This window comes from Cetorhinus maximus, chromosome 22 (assembly GCF_964194155.1).
Source record: "Cetorhinus maximus chromosome 22, sCetMax3.hap1.1, whole genome shotgun sequence".
Lineage (NCBI taxonomy): Eukaryota > Metazoa > Chordata > Chondrichthyes > Lamniformes > Cetorhinidae > Cetorhinus > Cetorhinus maximus.
The window spans coordinates 68,296,858-68,313,923 of NC_135900.1; the positions used below are offsets into that span (position 1 = coordinate 68,296,858).

General features: G+C 45.5%; 1 protein-coding gene across 5 annotated transcripts in view; it reads right to left on the reverse strand.

The window, feature by feature from the left end:
* nrcama (neuronal cell adhesion molecule a) overlaps nt 1–17,066 on the reverse strand; it is a 427,797-nt gene that overhangs the window by 88,590 nt on the left and 322,141 nt on the right. For 4 of the 5 annotated variants that reach the window (XM_078568477.1, XM_078568478.1, XM_078568476.1 and 1 more), the window contains exons 6-10: nt 14,333–14,438; nt 12,733–12,929; nt 7,468–7,590; nt 4,907–5,077; nt 1,589–1,645 (exon numbers count right to left, since the gene is read on the reverse strand). In XM_078568477.1, coding sequence (XP_078424603.1) covers nt 1,589–1,645; nt 4,907–5,077; nt 7,468–7,590; nt 12,733–12,929; nt 14,333–14,438 — 654 coding nt within the window. Of the gene's footprint in view, nt 1–1,588; nt 1,646–4,906; nt 5,078–7,467; nt 7,591–12,732; nt 12,930–14,332; nt 14,439–15,259; nt 15,278–17,066 lie in introns of all 5 variants that reach the window. The other variant, XM_078568474.1, reaches the window with a different exon arrangement.

Sequence of the window (17,066 nt, forward strand, 5' to 3'; positions counted from 1 at the left end):
TGAACTAGGTCCATCCCGACACAGGCATCCACTCCAAGGCCATGAGTCTCATCAACTCGTTCGTCAGCGACATCTTTGAGCGGATCACCAGTGAGGCTTCCCGCCTGGCAAACCATCTCCTCCAGGGAGATCCAGAGAGCCGTCCGCCTCCTGCTATTGGGGGAACTGGCCAAACACACCGTCTCCGAGGTCTCCAGCTCCAAGTAGAGCTCCTGCATGCAACACTGTAAAGACATGGCCCTTCAGGCTGTTGGAAGGTGGCTGTTTGTACCATCGCACTGAGGCAAAGTCACAGGCCTGAAACATCAACTCTGTCTCTCTCTCCATAGATGCTGCCTGACCTGCTGAGCTTTCCAGCATTTTCCATTTGTGTTTGGCATCAATGTACTCTTCAAATTGTGAACAAAAAGAACTTTCAAACAAATCAACCCGAGCAGGAAGCCACAGCTCTTTTTGCATTGTAGGCATCAATAAACCAGGTAGAATCAGTTAGTCTGTCCACTGTTAACCCTTTTAAAGCAAAGGATGAATACACTCAATCCCGTGAGGATGTGTCGGAGACAGGAATATGACAGTGCAGTGTTGTTACAGTGTTCAAGTTCCCTTCAAGTGCCACCCATCCACCCCGCCACATCCACCATCTACACCCCCCACCCCATCCATCACTGGGAGCACAGGATTGGAGGGGACACTTAACCAACCATACAATTTAGGAAAAAACAAGGCCTTGGAGGGCCCATGACCTATGTGCACTCTGCCAAAATAAAATGCTAACTTACTTACTTAAATTATTCTTAACAACATTCAACAAGGATATTTGTTCTGAGATCAAGCCTACTACTGGGAGGTTTAAAAACTTACCAACAAACGACAGTTCCAATGGTTCCAATCTCAAAACCTTGAAAACCATTATATGTGCCCAGAAATATAATGTGAAGGTTAATTGTGTATATTAAATATTAATAATAATTAAAGGATGGGAAAGGTTCACCGTTTTTCCCACACAGCGCTCCTCCTCCTCTTATGGCACTTGCTGCATTGGCACAGGCGCCAACAGCCGCATAGATATCTTCTTTGTCCAGATGACAATTCCTTGTGCCATTGCCCAGACCCCATGAATGCCAAAAAACTATTTGACTGCAGAGGCCATCACCGCTGAGCCTGATCGCTCACCTTGTGGATACGTCTCTGGAGCATCAGTCAGCCAGGAGGGGTGGGGGTAGACTCCCTGATTTTGTTTGCCTACCTGGCCCCTGTCTGTCTGAGAGGGGATGCATGGGAGACACATTGACGGTCCATAATAAATAGCAAGCACCACGCAGGCAAACGGCGCTGAGGTTAGAGATTCGCTGTTAGTTTGTGGACGGACACGACATTTACAGTCAACAGGTGTCATCGTGTTATCTCACCAACAAGCAATGAATTGATCTTATTGCCCAGATTACTGTCAAATTAATCAGATGCTGCACATGTTCAAGACTGATTTTAGTAACAGTTTGGTTAGGTGCGGGGAGGTGGAAATGGTTACAGCCAGATGACAAAGTCTACTGGTGTTAAAACATAAACACTAGTGGGCACAATAACTCACCACCATACAGTTCAGTGCCATTCGAATAAACTGCATAAGTCTCATTGATGGCATCAACTGAAATAAACAGAAGAGTATAAGCATGGGGGGGAGAACCAGTCAAGTGCAACGAAGAGCCGATGGTTTTTCACACCGGCTTCCTGTAAGGATTCTATTCCTTTCTCCCAGTTTCTACATCTCCGTCACATTTATTCAGACAATACAGCCTTCTGTACCACTACTTCCTATATGTCTTCCTTTTTCCTCAACTGAGGATTCCTACCCATTGTGGTTGACAGCGTTCTCCGCTGTGCCCCACCTATTTCCCATATTTCTGCTCTTACCCCTTCCCTCTCTCCTTGAACCATGGCGGGCTTCCCCTTGTCCTCACCTTCCACCCCACCAGCCTCTAAAGTCAATGGATCAGTCTCTGCCATTTCTCTCACCGCAGGGACTGTTCCCTGTGTGACACCCTGGTTCACTCCTTAGTCATGTCCAACACCTCCTCCCATTCCTATAGCACTTATCCATACAAAAGCAAGAGATTCGACACCTGCCATTTTACCTCCTCCCTTCCCACTATCCAAGGCCCAAAACACTCCTTCCAAGTGAAATGATTTACTCGTACTTCTTCCGATTTAGTATATTCTATTCGCTGCTCACAATGTGGTCTCCTCTCCGGTGTTCCAATTTCAGAAAGACTGTTTTTTCAGGATTTGTTCAATTTGGCTACCAACCAACAATTACTGTGCTTTCCCTTTCTCATGAGAGCATTGCAACATCTAAAAATGTGCCTTTTACAGTCACACAATGCACACAGGACCCATAAACCCATATCTATCAGCTGAAAATATCCAGGACATTATTGTGAAAAGGAAACTCAGGCCTTAAGGTGAACTGTAGGAGAATAGTGATACAAAGGTGATAATTTAAACGGATTGTCACTCCACAGGAGACAGGGATTCCAAAGCACGCCGCTTGTGTATGTTAGTGCCCCACTGGGTCATTTCAAGGGCCATTTTGATCAAAGGCTGTTGGAAATATTACCTAAAACTAGATGCTCCAAATTTATAAGAAGCAACATTATCAAGGCCAGTGAATTAGGCTTGAGACTTGTTTTCAAATCTAGTCCAGTGTAATGAATGGAAGTTTCTGGTCAGTTATGTCATGCAGAGCAGAGCTCTCTCTACACTGCCCCAAAGCCAAACTCAAGAGAATTCTCGCACTGGACAAGTGTGACACTTCCCAGAGCAGCCATTCTGTGACTTCATAGAATGAGGGGAAGTTGTGCCAAATGTGGACGTACACCAATTTGGAACCTGACTGATGTTTAGACGTTGGTTTTAATGAGCCACTGAAAGGAGGAGGGAAAGGCAGAGAGATTTAGGGAGGGAGTTCCAAAGCTTAGGACCTGGGCAGCTGAAGGCAGGGCCAGCAATGGAGGGGCAAAGGAAATCAAGGTTGCCAGAATTGGAAGAATGCAGGGTCTGTGGAGGTTTGTAGGACTGGTGGTGACGACAGAGATAGGGAGGAGCGAGGCCATTGGAAGGATTTGAACACATGGGGACTTTAAAATAGGGACATTGTTGGACTAGGAGCCAATGGAGTTCAGTGGGTATGGGCGTAATGGATGAGCGGGACTTGGTGTGAACCAGGACAAGGGCAGCAGGATTCTGGATGAGCTCAAGTTTATGGAGGGTGGAAAGTGGGAAGCCATACCAGGGAAGTATTGGAGGTAACACATGTATGGATAAGGGTGCAGGAGCACATGGGCTGAAGCAGAGACAGAGCAGGGTTTCACTCCATTGGCCCAGCTTAGATTTGAACAGAGCCCATAAAGTTAATGTTTGAACTGCTGTGACTCCTTAAGCTGCCTTCCAAATTGATCACTGAGCACTGTCCAGGCAAGTAATGCTCAGAGACATCACATTGAGTCAAAGAAACCATATCAAATGAGGTCAGTTTCATGAGAGGAGCAAAATCTGGCACTCCATGAGATACAGCTGACTCTCTCTCCTGCATAAGGTTTATTATCCAAATCCAATATAGATCCATTACTGGGAGAGGTTTAGGAAAGTATTGTGAGATACAGCAAACAAACAGATGTGTTTAACTGGATACAATCCATTGATGGCTGCACACATACCGACAGTGCAATAAATCACCAGAACCAATGTGCCAATACAGCATGTGCACAGTAGGGTCTATTGTGGTGTCCTCCGGTAATGCATTTCATATCCCAATGGTATTGAACTTCACAGAGGCAGATCCATTTGTTCATATCAGTGATACCAGGGAGGCAACATTTGTTTCAGTAAAAGACACCGATAATGATGGGGACACCTGGAATGTCTCTCCGGCCAAGTCTTAGTGTATGTAGGATGTGTGCAGCTGCCAGGCTCTCTCTGTCTCTCTCTGCTTCATGTCACTCATGCTCTTGGTCTGCATTCACTCACTGGCTCCACCATTACGAGGAGAAGTCATTGAGTGGCGATTGGCTTTTTAACAGCTTTCAGGGACATCCTATGCAAGTTCTGCCCCACACGTGGCAAGGATAGGAAAGCAGGGGATTCACTGAGGGGTTCCACCAGGCCACTTGCCCCAGGGACATGCACCCCAATTAGTGCCAAACTGACAACACTCAGGAAGGATCCTGGACCAGTACACAAGCTCCCAATTCCTGGCCATACCACGTGAGGAGTTGGGAGCAGGTACAGAGGATTTGGGATTGTCCCAGAACGATCAGGTATAGCTCAAGATTGTGAATTAGCTGTAATACAAAATTTCAGAAACACTTCATCCTACCTGAGTTTTCTAGTGGTTGACATTATTCCTCAACTGGGGTGTGTTTCCTTCTGTATCTTTTAAGTCCACTCCCCAATCATTCTTTTAGCCATTTCCCCCTACCTGCCCTACAACTCCCAGTGTTTCCTAAAAATGCCGATTTTTATGTGAGGTATAATTCCACAGTGCGCTTCACCCAATTGACCAATGCTCACACGTGAGCTTAGGTGGGAGTGTCAGAGCACTGTTTGAGCATGGGGAAGGATTCAGCAGAGACTCCCTCTTCTCTTCACTCTCATGTGCACACACCCGAACTTTCCAGCAGAGTGCACTAGACAGCAAGGGCAGGAATCCTTCCATTGTCAAGGAGAGCAGAGCCCAAACACAGCACCTCCGGTAAGATCAACAAACTCAACAGGGCACTTGAGGAACCTGGAGCCCTCCAATTATATGTCTTAGTAGAACGCGAGGTCGTATGGGGCTCTCAATGTTGCTCTTAGCACTGCCGCGTATGATACCAAGCACGCACGGTTAAAGTGACCAGGCAATACTTACGAGTCAACACCTTGACAGAGATTGGCTGCTTCTGCTGAATAGTTTGAGTGTGGTTGAACCTGGCATAGCAAATGTAATCGCCCCGAGTGTCCTCCGGCTGCACGTTTGAAAAATACAGGTCACCGTTCAGACCCTGTGAAACCCGTGTGTTCTGTGTAAACCTCTGCATCACTAGAGAAAAAAAACACCAAGGATAAAAATTAGACAATGTGGAAAGCGACAGAATGGTGTGGCTGGTATTAGTGCTGAAGACAGTTCTTCTCTTTATGTTGCACCATTTAGAGTGTTAAATCGAGGATCTGGCTGACCATGTCATGTGCCAGGCAGTCTCCCCTTCAGTCATGTGTAAATTTATACATTAAATGCCCCAAATATTTGGGACATTTTGTGCACAAACCCTGGGGTTCAGACTGGCTGTGAATCTCCCTCACTCAAGGAATGCTGTCATTTACTGTTTGAGCCCTTCCCAGCTCTTCATTACAGTCGGGACAATAACTGATAAACATTCAGGCAACTTTAGAATGTCATACCTGTCATCCAATGGGAGGCAGAGAGCTTTTGGATTAGTGGTAAGCATTCCGTCCCTACCACAGGAGTCAGAAAGTGAATGGTTCGAATTGCACCCAGACAGACTGGAATCTGGTTTCTAAATACTGAACTGACAACTAATTGGGGGAACTGGCATCTGAAAGGACTGACTATTGGTTCAGGAGTGGTATTCCTGAGCCAAAAGCTTTGTGTTCAAGTGCCAGGGACCAATGGACCTGAATTCATTAACACACTGCGGAAAGAAAGACAGGTGTGCATTTATATGGTGCCTTTTGTGACCACAGGACATCCCGAAGTCCTTACAGCCAATGAAGCACTTTTGAAGTGCAGTCATTGTTGTCAATTTGCACACAGCAAGATCTCTCAACGTAGACAGCATGGTGTGGGGGGGAGGGGGCAGGGATATCTTACATCTGTAAAATGTGGATGGGGCTCTTTGCCTTTCTTTAGCCTTTCACCGAAGAGAAGGTACTCTGGAGATGAAAAACGTGGGGAAGGCAGTGGGAAAGGCAGCTTGGTTCCCCTTCACTAGTAAATGGCTAACTTGGTGTAGTGGAAATGTCACTGGACTAATAATCCAGAGGGCATGGGTTCAAATCCCACCTCAACAGCTGATGGAATTTAAATTCAATTAATTAATAAATCAGGAATTAAAAGCTAATCTCAGTAACGGTGACCATAACAACTAACATCGATTGCCGTAAAAACCCACCCACTAATGCCCTTTAGGGAAGGGAATCTACCGTCCTTACCTGCTTTGGCCTATATGTGACTCTAGACTCTGAACTTCCCTCGCCGGCAAGCTACTCAGTTATACCAAACTGCTACAGATACCGGATGGATTGCAGTGGCTCAAGAAGGCAGTTCACCATCACCTTCCCGAGGGCAATTAGGGATTGGCTACAAATGCTGGTCTTTCCAGTGATGCCCACATTGCATGAAAGAATGAAAAAAAGCATCTTGTGTGTGAAGTTTGAATCAAAGCCTGCCATAAAGGTCAAACACAGCAAGACTTACAGAATCCAGTGGGGACGATGACTTGTGTCTGCTTCAGAATCATTGCTTCTGTGGTTTTCCTGCAGATTTCCTTGGTGCCATTTCACACCGGTTTTCTTTTTTTTTTGCAGGTAGGGTTGGTGACAACATAGCTCCTACCCATTGGTGGGTTTCTCGTACGGGACACCGAACATCTTTGCCGATGGGAATTAGCAACAGCAAATGTGCATTACTTCTGTGTTCAGGTGGGTTGGCTACCATCAGACTGGTGAACCCGGCCCAAACATTGTCACTGTCCACCATTTCCCTTTGATGCTGACAGCACTTTATTCGTAGAGGCACCCGATGACATGGGGGGCTGCTATTTGGTGATTCCCATGACATTGGAGTGGCTCAGTTGCCTCCATGGCACCCTTTGAGAGCCAGAGAAGTTAAAACCTGCATGATGCTCTTGGAAATCAGATCTACGAACTCACCTACATTCAACAGGAGTTTCACACAGGACGTGGTGATTTTCTCTCAATGTCTGAGGATCACACTCTCCTGGATTTGGGCACTGCACTAATGCTCCACCCACTGCTCTAATACCCCGGGGCACTTCTCTTGGTGCCTCCCCATGTGGACGAAAGGCTATGCCAGTTTTATTCTTCCTTTTCACCACCCCTCTGCACACTGCAACACCCCCCCAACCCCTATTCCCACACTTCCTCATCACTGGTTCTTAGTTGTGTATAATGTATCAAGCCCTGGCAACTCAATATGGAGGACATTTGTCAGAAAGACTCAGCAGCTGCTTGGCTGTGGGAGCCAGCATAACTGAATCCAAATCCCGTTCACACTCGCACGCCTTCTACCAAGGGGCAGCTGGGCAGCCCTGAAGAACTGATTGATTCCCCCCCTTCCCAGCCCAGGGGCGCTCAAGTGCACAGTCCAATCCCAACAGCCTGACAAGTTAAGTTGGCTACCATGATTTGTGTACTATGGAGACAAACCTGAAAGTTCAACCCTGTACTTACAGTTATCCATCCAGAAGATGATGGGCGGTGGCAGGCCAGACGGAGGGTCACAGGGGAGGACCAACATAGCCCCCTCACGGACTACAATCGGATCGATCTTCTCTTTAGCCCACATGGGGGACCCTGGAAATGGCAGCAATGCAGATCACAGTTTTAACACCACAGGCTTTCCCTTAAAAATGGCGCAGTCAGTACAGATTACATGGGAGGTAATTGTTTAGTACAAGGGAACATTATAGCCTAGAATCAACTTTGTGAAGTCTCAGCAAACAAACGTTCAACACAATTGTATTATATTCCTCTGTCCACAACAGCAGATTGGTTACCCTATTTATGTTCAGTAGGTTAACACCCCTGTTAAAATAGTGGGCTGTAACAGAGTTAATGTTTGTTCACTGATACTTCAAACAGTAGTTTCTAGGATTGTATTTCCCAGGAAAGTCCCCTAGTGTTCACAGGGCAGGAATCATAATTACACGGGGAAGGATGTGGAGTCAGATCATTCTTGGAAACTTGTGGCAAACAGTGGCAGGCTGCTCCAGGAACACCATTGCAGGTTAACGATAGGTTAATATGGCAATCCAGAAGGTGAGAAGTACTGTGTGTTTAAAGACAAATGCTTAGATTAAGAAGTGAATGACATTTCTATTTGCAATAATGGGACCTTTCCATGCCACTTCCCCCGCCCCACCCATCCCCTAATCCAAACCTCTTTAGGTCCTCAGACAGTGGACACTTTGAGATCCAGGGACTAAAGGCTGTTTTTTCTAACTGAGTTTTCACACAGAGAATTCTGGAGTTGGACCAGACCCTCAGCCCTGCAAATGATGCACCAGAACAGGGCATGTTTGTACCAGGGTGTCACGGGAGAAGTGCTAAATAAATTCATCAAAGGGCACATTTTTTGTTCCCCATTCAGCTCTGCTGATGATTGTCCTTCCAGTGCCAACAGAGCAAAGATGGTTGGTGCCGTTGGAATTGAGGATATCGAAGGAAAGAGGTATTAGGGAACGAAACATAGGAGCCAATTCATGCGAGGTTATTATCAACTATCAGCCACACAGTTACCTTCCAGCATGATGAATTTGATGATTAAAAAGAGGTCTTTAGTTAGAAAAAGAAAGAAATAAGATAATTAACGAAACAGAATTAAATGTGATGTGGAGCAAATACAAGATTAAAGAAAGACTTGCGTTTATATAGTGCCTTTTACTGACCTCAGGACCAAAGCACTTCACAGCCAATGAAGCACATAATAAGTGCAGGAAACAGCCAATTTGTACACAGTAAAATCCCACAAACAGCAATGTGATAATGACCAGATAATGTATTGATGTTGATTGAGGGATGACTATTGACCTGGATACCAGGGACAACTCCCTGCTCTTCTTCAAAACAGTGCCCTGGGATCTTTAACATTCAGCTGAGAAGACAGACAGGGCTTCGGTTTAAAATAAGGACAATGACTCATGGAAGGTTCCAGAATTATGTTGAAAGAAATTCCTGTATATTATTAAACAGGATAAGGTTCTGAACTGGTGGAACCTTTGTTCAATTATTCTCTCCGAGTGCTGGGTCTACAAAATGAGCCATTCCAAATTGTTTGATTCTTGATCAGAAATTCATTCTGGCTCTGTTATTGCCCAGATTTCACTGGAATTTACTGTCTGCTATTTTGATTCACGTATTAACTGCAGGGGCTGCTCTCTTCTCCTGAAGATGGGACACACTCAGCTTCCCAGATCCCTTCCCCTGAAGGTGTGGTACACCCAGAATCCCAGATCACTTCCTCTGAAGGTGTGGTACACCCAGGATCCCAGATCCCTTCCCCTGAAGGTGTGGTACACCCAGGACCCCTCCCCTGATCCCATCAATATTAATCCATGGCTACTATGAGCTCTGGCCACAGCTTTCCCCACCAAGGAAATTCTAATGCACGAGATTTTCAGGCAGAAGTCCCACACCAGTGAAGCTATCACCTCATGATACACACATAAAGCTAGGTAACAGCAGCAGTCTGTCTGTCACAGGGGAATGTAGCCTTTTCGGCCAGTATTGTTTTCCTAGAGATGTAGAAAGTGCAGCAAACGAGGTGATTTGTGTTTGTGCAGCTATTCACACCATCCCGAAGCCACTATTGCAATGCAGAAAATGCTCGCAGCAAGATCTCAAACAGCAAGGGGATACATGGCCAGATAATTGATCTGAGTATTAGAGGGATAAATATCGGCTGGGCCACCAGGAAAGCTTCACTGCTCCTCTTCAACTAGTTCTGTGGGATCTTTAATATCCACTTGGGTGGGCAGGCAGGCCCTCGGTTTAATGTCTCATCCGAAACACAGCACCTCCAACAGTGCAGCATTCCTTTAGTAGTGTCAGCATGTATTGTATGTGTTTGAGGGAGGAATCGTCCCAGATTTGCACTAAGTGCGGTAGCGGGCGGGTAAAACGACATTTTACCCACCGGCCTCAATGGCTGCTTCTCATGCATTATCATCCCAAACCCGCCGCATTAATGAAGCATTCCCGGGAAACATGCCATTTCGATGGCAGGCGGGCTCCGATTCGCCCCCCCCCTCACCGTCAACTCGCTGCTTTATCATGCCAGGCACCACACCTGAAGTTCAGCCGCACACACACCTCTCAGTGTTTCCAGCCCATGACTGCTGCAAATAAGAAATGGCCCTGAAAGGCAATGCGACTGCAGCCCCCAGGGTTTAGTGATGTGGCTCTCGAGCACCTTTTGGTCGCCATGGAGGCCCGTCATGATGTCCTCTACCCCCGTTCCGATTGCGGGAGGGGCAGCAACATTACCACTCTGACTTGGTAGGTGATGACAGTGGCAATCAGTGCCAATGCTGCACATAAGCGGTTGGCCATCCAATGCAGATAGAAGATGAATGATCTCATCCGTGCCGCCAGGGTAAGGCAACTATCTCATCACTCTAAATTCACACACTCACAAGCCCATCACACATTCACTGGCATCTCACTCACTGCCAGCTCAAGGGACATCACTACTCCCTCTCTCTCACACACCCTCACATCTCCATCTGGCCTCATCTCCTCTGGAGACTGCCTCCTCAGCATCTTGAGGCCACTTGCACAGGTCAACCTGTGCCCCCATACACACCCTGGGATACCCACTTCCCCAGTACAGCCCTCACCAAACAGCCTCTTCCCTTGCCTGAGGCCACTTCTCCCCCTTCCCCGAGCAAGCCCTAGCCCTGCAGCCATACAAAGCCACCTCTGCCTTATGGCTGGTCTGGTAGGTAGAGACCTGCCCGTGAGTGCCCCTAAAAGTGATGTGGCGCTGTCTGTGAAGCCTGGCGCTGATGACTGCGAGTGCTGCCCGAAGCAAGGTAGGAAAACAAACCTCGAAGTCCTGAGCGAAGTGCAGCTCACCAGGCACATGACACTTATGTGAAGTTGTGAAACAAGTTGGCATGCAATCACGCCAACATAGACCGATGATCCAGCGTGGGGGCTGAGTCCGGCGGGCTAGCCTTTTAACGACATGCAGACGTAATACAATGAAGTTCCCATGGCCTGATGGCAGGAAACACGGCCTGCCATTGACGGGCTGAGCAAACGGTCGAAATCTGGTTCCACGATTTTTGGCCTTTTCGTCATGTCGTCCGATCATGCCACCAAGCACACCCGACGTCAGCAGACACGGAAAATTCTGCCCTGAGTCTCCAGAGTGAGGATTGAACCCACAACCTCCAAAACAGGTATTGATTTATAAGCATCTCAGTCTGCTTCGGAAAACTACAACGCAACAATGGATTTGAACGCTCAATGCTGAGAAAAGGCCTCAACCATAACATCCACCAAGATCTGACAATACAGAGCAAGCATAGCACTGCAGACAAACATCTCTGCCCCTCTCCTTAATCTGTCTGCAGGTCAAGGTACTAAGTAAGAGTTACTCCTACCACAATGTTTCAAGCACATCAGGCAGGACTTCGGATATATCACTATGGGGTAGACTCTTGCTTGATGCAAGAACAGTATTGAGGGTACAGTGGGGGCACACTTCCACAATCGTCATTTACCTTCCCACAAGCCACCATAGTAGTGGTAGGGGGGTGTCACAATTTACACTCTTATGTGTTGTATTCTAATGTATGACATGTGTCAGAAGTAAGGAACAAGTGTCATTGGAAAGACGAAAATCACTGCCATCCCAAACATTAGCTCATCATTTAGAAGCATGTTGCCTGTGTAGTTCTACAATTTGATTATCTCTTCGCATCACTGCATCATTTGAGTGTGACATCTCCACTTTAGTCCTACTCTATCATGAGGAAAATTCCTATTATCAGGCTGGTAGCTGAGAGGCCACTGCCTAATCCAATGTACTCCATGCTTTTACTGATCTTTTCAGGCAACGCTACCTGTGCATGCAATGGCTTCCTTGATGAAAACGATGCACCGTTTGGTGGAAGATTTCCTCTTAATATTGCATCTGAAAGTATAAGCTGAAAGGGCTGTCACCCCCTCTAGGTTTCAGACCATAACAAATATGTTTTTGGAATTAGAAAGAAACCCATTTTGTCAACCTACCAGAAACCATATCTCATATGTGTGAATGTTAGTTGCTTAGATTGTCCTTGAATTTTTATCAACAACACAGAAAACATTAGAACAAAGGCTGAAAATTGCTCCATACCATACTTTCTGTAGATTTGACAGGAGGTAAGCAATGTTAAGTATTGCTGAAAAAAAGAGACATGTCGAAGCTTTTCATTTTGCACTCATCAGGACACTTTGCAAGAATATCAATAAAAAGGGGAAACAACAATTTATACTGTATGTGAAGAGAGTGCTGATTGGTTGGCAAATGGACTCCGATTGGCAGAGGCGTTTCCTTGGGTGCATTTTCCATGGCAACACCTCTACCAGAGCCCACTTGCCAACCAATCAGCACTCTCTTCACATACAGTATAAATTATTGTTTTCCCCTTTTATTGGTATTCTTGTGAAGTGTCCTGATGAGTGTAAGGCGAAAAGCTTTGACATGTCTCTTTTTTACAGCATTGCTCAAGGTCTGTAGTGCTGAACGACTATTAGTAAGTAACATTGTTGTGAGAAGGCTATAGTAACACCAGAGATGTTTCTGAGTCTTGAAGGGTGGCTTTATTATTATTGCTGATGGATACAATGATTTTCAGTTTGGTTTTCAGCTCCTTACTGTCCCTCAGAGGCAATTAGAAACTTGACACAATGATGAAGCAATGGTCGAACAACACATTTACTCACTGGACTGGCGAATGACAATTTTGTTGGACACGGCTGTGCCACGATCATTCCTTGCCGTGCACTGATATTCTCCTTCGTAAGCTTCTGCTTTCCCACCACCCACAATGTCAATTAGCAGAGTCCCGGAGTTTGACTTCATTGTCACTCGTGGGTCTTTATCAAGGTTGAAATGGGTTCCATTGCGGGTCCATGAAAAGCTACAGAAGGCGGCGAGAAATAAAAAGCAGATTATCAAAACGTGGCATTATCAAAGCAATTTTACATGTCATGTAAACGTAGTCCAAGGTTTCATGCCATCACCTATAAAAGTATCATAAAAATGTCAGTCTTGGTCACATTAGGAACACTTTCACTCTGAATCAGAAGTTGTGGGGTCGTGCCCCACACCAGGGCTTCAGCACAAAATCTAAGCTGTCACTTCCAAGCAGTACCGAGGGAGAAACAGTAGTTTTTGGGCTGAGATGGGAAGAGGAGCAGGGAGTTGTCCTGGTGCCTTGACCAATGTTCCCCACTTGACCAACACTCTTAGGTGACACAGCAGCAAGCTAATGTGAATGCCTAGGTTACCAAGTCAGTTAATGATGGGTTTAAATTGTTGGAAGGAAGACAGATAACACCTTAATTAACATAAATGACCTTGGTACAAATTGAATTGGAACTCCAAGGATTGGAAAAATAAAATACAGCAAAGCACAAATGCAAAAATTCCTATATTTGACAATGTGGCAACATTCAAAATTCAGCAAGGTCACAAAATGCCCAAATCCCAGAATTCACTCCTCAATTACTTTGGGGAAAAATATACACATTCAGTAATAACTGCATTAACAGCAAAAGTAGGACAGGAAATGTAGAATGATAAAATCAGGTCATGTAAGTTTCACAACGAAGGGGGCTGCAGGATGCCTTAAAGCAAAGTTAGTCAACTAGACTTTTTTTTTAAAAGTGAAGCCAAGCTAAGGGGCATGACCCATAATGTAGGTACAAAGGTAAAAAAGCAGTAAGATAGGATAAATCAAAGGTCATTAGGTGATACAAAGTTTGAATGAGGTTAATGAGTTCCATAGATTGGAGGTCCTAAACAAAACTAAGCTGCAATGACAGCTGGTAGGGTGAGTCTTGATTACAAGGGGTTAAAAATGTGGTGAGGCCAAACAACGTGCTGCATGGCACTTTCAACTTAAAGACGTGATATTTATACAACACCCTGACGCACTGTTCAGAACATCTCACACACAATGACTTATTCTGAGGTACAGTGACTGTGATGTGACCAGACATATCAGCCATTTGGCACAAGGCACAATCGCACCAACCAGCAATGAGTTGAATGGTGACCATTTCATCTGCTTCCAATGGCGCTGATTGAGGAAGGAATACTGGCCAGGACAAGCTTAGGAGTTCAAAGGAACAGTGCACAGACAAAAAGGAAGAGAGGAGCAGGATTGCGAGAGGGAGGAACGCTGAAGTCTGGACATAAGAGGGGCATCAAGCGACAAAGTGACATGTTGTATGAGTCCAGCAGCTCTTATTTCCCATCAGTTTGATGTGCATCTGTTGCTCTTTAAGATATTTTGTGAGCCTGATAACCAATACAAACCTGGGAGCTGGCTTCCCTTTCGCCTCACACTGGATCAGGATGTTATCCCGTGGGTCTATTATGTAATCTTTTGGAGACTGGTAGGTGATTGTAGGGGGCTGCGGCACTGGATTAAAAAGCAAAGAGTTGGAAACCATAAATTAAATAACATTCAAATATTAACAGGGCAACAACAATTTTTAAAAAAGAAAACACTTCAAAATACTGTTCATGCCAATTTGCCACAGCATCAAGCAGAACCATTCAGGCTACATGCAAATCCTATGCTGTTCAAGAGGCCTGGAGCAAAATTGGGAGAGTTCATCTTTCCACCAGCTTGTCCTTTTACCTCAGTCCTTGTCCCTCTGATCCCCTGCACATATCTGGGTGTCCTAGGAAGCCCAGTCAACTGTACAGGCAGGCTTTGCTAAGCCCCGGACTGGGCTGGAAGTGGCAGAGAGAAGAAAGAGTCTTAATTACGTCACACATTCCATCAGGGATAGTAGTAAAGTGATTAAAATGGATTTTGATTCCAAAATCGGTTTAAAGTTTATACATTTTATTGGTTGGCAGCCAAAAAATGGTTGGGGTTCAAAAACAGGGCAGGCAGCAATCAAACAGGTATCAATGACCATGTGATCGGCAATGGAGGAACACCAACTGTTCACAATCCCAGTGGACTCCAGTGCTATTACAGCCTCTTGTTAGATTCTGGCTGGATGGGGCAAGCTGCGATTGGCTGAACAAGTCCTATTGGATGTCCAAACACGATTCCACAACACAAGCAGTAAACTGTTGGAACACACCATTTTTACAGTCACAGCAAAACAAAGAGCAACTCGTGCACATGCAACGAACACCCCAGGAAAGGCTGGCACGGGCATTAAAACAGCAAACAAGTACAATGCTTCAAACCGAAAGGAACACACTTGCATGACACCAACTTACGTTCGTCCAGAATTTTTGCTTTAATCCCCAGAATCAGCAAGAGAGGGTGAATAGGACAGGTTTATAGAGAGGGGGGAAAACACAGTGTAAGTATGAAGAAAGTTGTTACCATACACTTATTGTATAACACATGCCAATTATTGTGGGTATGGTTTGGTTCCCATTAAAGGTTCACTCGCATGGAAGTAGGTCGGTTGACCAACACAGTTATTTCGGAAGGGGTCTCACTATTTCATACTGAACTACATGAGGGATCAGATCTGACATGAGTGGAAGAAAACTGAAGAAAAACTCTGGATAAGGCAGGCAAGCTTATAGCCACTCAGATTTAAATATGTCTCACAAAAAAACCTTGTGCCTTTCACCAGAGTCAAATAATAGAAAATCCTTTCATTCTGACTGCTGCTAGCAGTTATTTTGCTGGTCATGATTCTGAACGAGGGTTTGGGTTATACCAGTTTGTGTCCAGAACCCTCCATCAGCCAGCTATTGGGAAACCACAAACCTACACTTAACTCCTGCAAACTCATAAGTACACTAAGTGCCTTCTACACTCTCCCATCTCACACTCCCAGGGCAGAAAGAGCATGGGTTAGATAATGAGTAAAACTCCCGCTAGACTATCCCATCAATACCCACAGAGCAGGTATGGCACTGTGCAATAGAAACATAGAAAATAGGAGCAGGAATAGGTCATTCAGCCCTTTGAGCCTGCTCCGCCACTCAATATGATCATGGCTGATCCTCTATCTCAACACTGTATTCCTGCGCTCTCCCAATTCCCTTGATGCCTTTAGGGTCCAGAAATCTATTTCCTTCTTAAGTATATTCAGTGACTTGGCCTGCACAACCCTCTGTGGTAGAGAATTCAGTAGGTTCACCACCTTGAGTGAAGAAGTTTCTCCTCATCTCAGTCCTAAATGGTCTACCCCGTATCCTGAAACTGTGACCCTTGTCCTAGACCCCCCAACCAGACAAAACTTCATCCCTGAATCCAGTCTGTCCATCTCTGTCAGAACTTTATATGTTTCAATGAGATCTTCGCTCATTCTTCTAAACTCCAGTGAATATAGGCCTAGTTGGCCCAATCTCCCCTCATACGACAATCCTGCCTTCCCAGGAATCAATCAGTCTGGTGAACCTTTGCTGCACTCCCTCTATGGCAAGTATATCCTTTCTTAGGTAAGGAGACCAAACTGCACACAATATTCCAGGTGTGGTCTCACTAAGGTCCTGTATGGCTGAAGTAAGACATCCTTGTTCCTGTACTCAAATCCTCTCATATTGAAGGCCAACGCACCATTCGCCTTAACTGCTTGCTGAACCTGCATGTTTGCTTTCAGTGATTGGTGTACAAGAACACCCAGGCCCCTTTGTACATCAACATTTCCCAATCTATCACCATTTAAGTAATACTCTGCCATTCTGTTCTTCCTACTGAAGTGGATAACTTCACTTTTATCCATGTTATGCTGCATTTGCCATGTATTTGCCCACTCACTCAGCCTGTCTAAATCAACTTGAAGCCTCTTAACACCCTCCTCATTGCTCACATTCCCACCAAATTACGTGTCATCAGCGAACTTGGACATATTGCATTTGGTTCCCTCATCCAAATCATTGATATATATTGTGAATAGTTGGGGCCCAAGCACTGATCCCTGCGGTATCTCACTAGTCACCACCTGCCGCTCCGAAAAAGACCCATTTATTCCTATTCTGCTTCCTGTCTAGTAACCAATTCTAAATCCATGCCAATATATTATCCCCAATTCCACGTGCTTTAATTTTACACATTAACTTCTAA